Source organism: Vanessa cardui, chromosome 21, assembly GCF_905220365.1.
Source record: "Vanessa cardui chromosome 21, ilVanCard2.1, whole genome shotgun sequence".
Lineage (NCBI taxonomy): Eukaryota > Metazoa > Arthropoda > Insecta > Lepidoptera > Nymphalidae > Vanessa > Vanessa cardui.
Genome location: NC_061143.1, coordinates 11,655,252 through 11,662,022, shown reverse-complemented (window position 1 = coordinate 11,662,022; position 6,771 = coordinate 11,655,252). Strand labels below are relative to the sequence as shown.

At 34.8% G+C, this 6,771-nt stretch overlaps 1 protein-coding gene across 1 annotated transcript; it reads left to right on the top strand.

The window, feature by feature from the left end:
• The first annotated feature begins 2,244 nt into the window (after positions 1-2,244).
• On the top strand, positions 2,245-5,902 carry LOC124538983 (transient receptor potential channel pyrexia-like). Its single transcript, XM_047116277.1, has one exon. The coding sequence runs from the start codon at positions 2,271-2,273 to the stop codon at positions 5,205-5,207; it is 2,937 nt and encodes a 978-aa protein (XP_046972233.1). The 5' UTR covers positions 2,245-2,270; the 3' UTR covers positions 5,208-5,902.
• The last annotated feature ends 869 nt before the right edge of the window (positions 5,903-6,771 follow it).

The following is a 6,771-nucleotide window of genomic DNA, read 5'->3' as shown; positions in this document are numbered from 1 at the left end:
AATAGAGAATACTTTGAGGATGCTAAACTATTTCATTTTGTCTGATAAAATATACTCAGAGCATCTTGAAATTAACCAATCAGCATCGGGGAGGCGTGGGGAAGTTTCACGCCTTTTCCTTAAGGAGACAGACTTTTTTCCATCAGAGGAACTTAAGCTAATTATAATGTATATGTCGCAGTATCAGATAATCACTAAGTTTTGATTTTGTATGGCCTGTGACGTCATTCGCTGTTTTTCATGTTATAAAAACAAGGAATGTCAGCTGACAAAAGCAAACAAGCTTGCCGGTTCCCCGTCACATATATAAATTTTTAAGACATATATGTTATGAAAATACTTGCTTTTAATGACTGAATTAAAAATAAAAATGCGTAATATGATTGAAAATATTTATTTAGAAACGTTTAAAATTACAAAATTCTATATGACAAGAGTTGTTGACTTTTTCCTTGTTATCTTGGAATTGAATATAATTTGATAAGGATTGCGATTGCGGAAAAACTAATTGTATGTATGGAGAAGTGTTAAAATTGGGCGTATTACGTGATTAACAACTTAGAATTTGATTTCCTGCCTATCATGAACGCATACTTTATATAAAGTGCTACACACTTTATGCAAGTCTGGGTGAGGCAAACACATCAGATATAATAACGCCAAACAGCTTAGTATTGTTAATTACGCATACAACAAGTTTAAATAATAATCTTATACGAATATTATAAATATGAAAGTATGAATTACTTTCACATTCATATATATGTATATGTCTGTCTTTTACTACCAAAACAATGAACCGAATTTGATGAAATTTGGTGTGAAATTAGCTTGAGCTCCAAGTAACGACATAGGCTAGTTTTAATGTCTAACACATGATAATCTACCGCTAAAACGCGAGCAAAGCTGTGGGCGCTAACTAGTAATATATAAAATATTTAATGAATTAGAGCCAAAATGCGTAAGTGAAGTCAAGTGAATTCGCTGCATAACTCATCAAACCCGGCAAGTACCTCTGATTTTTCACATTTATAAGATTCATCTAGCGCTTGGTAGTAAAGGTGAACAAATCAATACATATTGTATGAAAATGTCCCACATGTATGTACACTGACAGTCCAACGACAGAGAGTGGACGCCTTGTTCAAGCAGCGATACTTAATTTTTTATTATATCATTTATCAGAATGATTGTGTTGATAACAACTCTTGTAGAATGTGTAGTGGATTGGTGCGTATATGTGTATCAATATACATATACATATTCTTAATTCATATAGACTCTTTCGATTGAAAAAGGTGATTTTGAAGAAGGATATATTGATTTAATAAATTGTATTTAACTAACTTGACTTTGTATTTTTTAAATGTTGAAAAAGAGTAACTACTGGGCTTCTTGCCGGTTCTTCTCGGTAGAATCTATTTTCCGAACCGATGGTAGCTTAACTCAATTGTAAAATGACGATTCAAAAGTGCTTGTAAAAGCCTACTTATATAAAGTTTATTTTGATTTTGACTGTTAATAATTTTATAATAATACTGTTTGACAACATGCATTGTTACCACACTTTATAAACTCAATAGAGAATATTTCGCAGCGTCATCTATCGCTACTGGGTTGTAATATAGGCTATTATACAAAAGGATTAAATTGATGATAAAGCTACGACGGGTTAGCTGTATTACTATTATAACAAGAAAGTACTTTTATATTTTGTTGGTTTGTAGCAAATTTCGCTATTTTTCCACTAATTGATTCTAGGAAATATCATAATCGAATTACGGGAATAAAACAACAACAATACGGGCATAGATAAAATATATGTATTGAATTACTTGTTTTATCAAAAACGGATTAAGTAATTGTATATTTTATGTTATATCAAGAAATGACTGATAATAATTCGTTCATAATACTTTAATACGTTTAAGTATGAATGGCCGTGAATTAATTAAAATTTTTATCAACTCTATTGATATGATAGTCTCAAAGGATTTCTGAGAGATATGAAATTGTATCTATTTTACTAGAAAAATATAATCGTTTGTTTTTGTTTTTTGTCTCAATAGTAAAAATGAGATAACATAATAAACAAAACACGTAAGTCACAGGTATTGCAAAATGGTTTTTTTTTTTAGCCAAAAATTCTAGCTGTATTAATTAACGCGCATTAAAAATAGCATAATAAATCACGTTGACAAACAAGATCTCGCTTGTCTCGTGAGATGAGATAAGATATAAGTGGAACCGCCGTCAGTCGTTGTCCGACTATGGACAACTTTGGTTATCGCGAGATGGGGTGGCCTGCACCTCTTCAGACTCCGACACCATCAACGAACAGATCCCGAATTACGAGGAGCATCAGTACGCGATCTCGGGAACCAGAGGAGTACCCTCTCAAAGGCTCCTTCAAACATGTTCGAAACATCGATTTGCTCGAAGCCGCCTCAGAGCCTGGAAAAGCTAAAGAATATTTATTTGTCGGACCCTCGCCTCCAGCTGAAGATGGCTCCAATATGTACCACAGCTTCGATATTATGGCGCCAGATCCAGAAGCGAGGCTTACTGAAGATATGATAAGGAAATCATTATGTGAAAAAGCATTAACTTTAGGCGCTGGCAGGTTCTTTGATGACGTCGAATGTGGTTTAATTACTGCAGATAATATTGAAGAACATATTTGCTCTGCTCCAGAAGTTGTTGTTAACTTGACCCTGTTATGGGCAGCTTTGCTCACTCGTGATGAATTGCTACCAGCAATCATCGATTCAGGAGCAGACATACATTATTCCGAGCCAGTTGGATTAACAGCGCTTCATATTGCCGCCTTTAGTGGGGCGAGCAGATCAGTGGCTTACTTATTATCGATTGGGGCTGATATCGATTACGCCCCAAAATATTTTGCTCCACTTCATTGTGCTGCCTTTGGGAATTCTCTGGAAGTAGCTGAAGTTCTTATTGCTCATGGAGCTTCTTTACATGGAGTGGTACAACGAGCTGGATGTGAAGATAACCTCGTTCACTGTGCAGTGAGAAATGACGCTCTAGAATGTATGGAACTGTTTATCGAAAAAGGTGTTGATCCAGGATACAGCACTTCAGGAGGTCTCAACGCGTTACATTTAGCCGCAGAGCTTGGTGCTCAAAGGTGTCTCGCATTTCTCTTAAAAGAAACAAAATTGAGTGTTAAGGGATTGACGAAACAAAGAGACAAAGAATGCACTGCATTACATTTGGCAGCGTCACGAGGTTACGCAGAATGTGTGGAACTCTTACTCTCAGAAGGCGCTCAAGCAAACATAAGGAATTACAGAGGTTTTACTGCACTTCATCTTGCCGCTAGATGTTCGAGCTTAGAATGTGTTGAAGTACTTTTGCGTGATGGAAACGCGGATGCCAATGCTGAAGATCACGATAAGAGAACGCCTCTACACGCTGCTATTTGTAATACTGAGCGTGCTTGTGAAATTATTGACATGCTTGTAAGTTGGGGAGCACAAGTAAATAAAAAAGACGAGTACGGCTACTCTCCCCTACACCTTGCTGCTATGGATGGACTGGCACAATGTGTTGAAACATTAATTTTCTTAGGAGCAGATGTTACTTCTAAATCTAAAAAAGGCCACACAGCCTTAAGTGTAATAGTCAGAAAGACCCCGAAATCTATGACAATTCTAAGGCACAATTTGGATAATGGAATTTCATTAAGTCGTTCAACTGAGGGTAATGAAGAGGTGCAAATCGAGTTTGACTTTGGTAAGTTACTAAAATATTCTTACCCTCGTGAAATAACATATTTAAACAGTTTGATAGATGAAGGTCAAAAAGACATATTGCAACATCCTTTATGTTCAGCATTCCTTTTTATGAAATGGCGTAAGATAAGAAAATTTTATTTGGCCAGACTAATCTTCTGCTTCTTGTTTGTATCATTCTTATCTATCTACGTGCTAACAGCTGTCGTTAAAACATGTAAAGGTAAAAATTCTATGAAATATGGTGTACCAAACGAACTGTGTCAACATCAATCACTACTTGGTGATATTCTAGAAGAAAATCCGATTGAATTTGAAAGATGGGTTTTAATAGCGATAACAGCATTTGAAATCGTTCGTAAACTGACAGGTATAACTGGCTACTCAAGTTTGTATCAATATTTTACAAGTTTTGAAAACCTTATGGAATGGTTCGTTCTACTTTCTGTGTTTTCACTGTACAATATTCAAAAGGAATACGGATGGCAAAATCATGTTGGTGGATACGCCGTACTTGGAGCTTGGACGAATTTGATGTTAATGATGGGTCAACTGCCAATGTTTGGCGATTACGTGGCCATGTATCAAAAAGTGTTGACGGAATTTCTTAAACTATTACTGGCATACATTTGCCTTTTACTCGGCTTCACCATTTGTTTCTGTGTTGTATTTCCGAACGAAGAAATGTTTTCGAACCCCCTAATGGGTTTCATCAGTACATTGTCCATGATGGTCGGTGAGCTTAATTTGAACATTTTAATAAACGATCCGATGCTCGAAGATCCGCCTCTCATATCTGAACTTTCATGCCAAATAATCTTTATCCTCTTTCTTATGTTTGTAACTATTATATTAATGAATTTATTGGTCGGTATAGCGGTCCACGATATTCAAGGGTTGCGGAAAACTGCGGGGTTATCTAAACTCGTACGACAAACTAAGTTGATTCTGTTCGTTGAAATGGGTATGTTTAGCGCATGGCTGCCAAAATGTTTACACAAGTATGTCTACAGAACGGCACTCGTATCACCAGAGGCTGGTAAAGTTATATTGAGCGTTAAACCTTTGAATCCCAACGAGAAAAGGTTACCGACAGATATCATGATGGCTGCGTACGAAATGGCCCAAATAAACAAATTGAAATCAGGGAGGTCGGTTAAAGAAATGCTGTATAAAAATAGATACGCATCAAAGTTCAAGAACGAGGGACAAACGAACGATCAAAACTTTAATATTGAAATTCGTGGCATGCAAGAGAAAATAGATCAGACGACATTTAATTTAAAGAAAATAGATCAAGAGATGAAACATCTAAATATACTGTTGATGGAGCAAAGTAATTTGTTGCAGAATTTGTTGAAAGCAATGGATAAATCGTACACCCAATATTCCATAGAATCGCCAGTTTTCTTCCCTAGCAATGTATCTGACGTTACTTCGGTTACTAAGTGATATGTTAAGTAAGACTTGTATTATTATTTAAGTAGGTTAAATTATTGTATGCATTTTTTTTACTATTTTAATACGATCTTATTTGAGATTCCATATTGTTAAGAATTGCCTATTTGGACAAAGATTTTTGTTATATAATTTTTAGATAACCAAAATTTAGAGAATTTGTGATAAAATTTTATATCGACCAGGGTATTTTTAAATAAAAATTATGGATCACATATTTGTTTAAATCAAACCATACTAGAATATATTACTTTACACACATACTTAATAAGTATTTTTTTTAGGTTCAATTAAAAAGTGACTATATATGTACTGCTGCTTCTGGAGAAGGCTTAATACCCTGCTTCAATGGGCATGAAGGTTATGATAATACCAGTTTCCACTCGATGTTTTCCTGTGGTGAATGAACCCATAAAATTGGCATGCCTAGTTTGAATCTTGATTTAAAATACAATTATACTAGTAACTGGTCTGAGTAGTTAAATTAATTATTACACTTATGTAACAAATTAGGCACATTCTGCACATGAGTATCAGCGATAAGAAGTCGGTATTATGTTATAAGGCTTTGTTTGCGCACGCTGACGTAGTTTCATGATCAAGGCGTTTGTTTTGTGGCTACATGAAGTTAATATGCTGTTGAGATAACAATGTTTTTTATAAAGCAAATTAAAATGGCATCGCAAATATACGAAGTTTATTATTTATAAAAGAATTATTGGTATCTAAGATCACGTTATCGTAATATCATAGCAAATTATGAGGCATTCATTGCTCCAAAACTGCCAGGAGTTTTTAATAATATTAAAATAGGTACGACAATTTTTATTTTTTCTATATCTAATAAATACTAGGTTTACATATGTGTATAATTCTTTGAGCAGTATAGAAAATATTGTTCGTTGTATTAATGTTCATATTTATAAAACATAATAATATCTACTTGGTGGCTAGGCTTTGTTCAAACCCGTCTAGATTGGGAGCACTCATTAGATATTCTGTCACCAAAATCTATGGGCGGTGGTGACAATATAACATTAGGTTGCCCATATGCTAGTCCGCTAAACTATACAAAAATATATCTTAGTAAACTTCAAATGTTCTCAGCTAATATCCGAAAAGAATCCATTCTTTTGAGAAGCTGTTGAGTTATTTTCCAATGAGTTTTCTGAGTTAACATATGGCAGATATCAACCGACAAATAATGCAGGTAAATTTACATAAATAATTATTTTAATGATGTTTTCCTTTACAGCTTAGCACTAGACTTATAAGCCCAAATTAAGAATATGAATCACATAGGAGGTTCGAATTAGTTATCTGCGTTTAAAATCCACATGTTCTGTTATATATTATTTTTCAACATATAATATAATACTAGATGATTTCCCAGTAACCTAGGCATGTCTAGACACTAATGTTGCGGAACAGAAGAATGCGGACATCGCCGGGTGCGGCCAATTGGCAAAGTTCACGACCTCAGCTCAGCTCAGTGTAACGATTTCACATATACATAGCTAACACGTGAAACCTTTTAATTATTCATGACAAATGGATG

Bases quoted from the DNA above. Each gene is read 5' to 3' on its own strand.
- LOC124538983 (XM_047116277.1), top strand. From the start codon at position 2,271: ATGGACAACTTTGGTTATCGCGAGATGGGGTGGCCTGCACCTCTTCAG.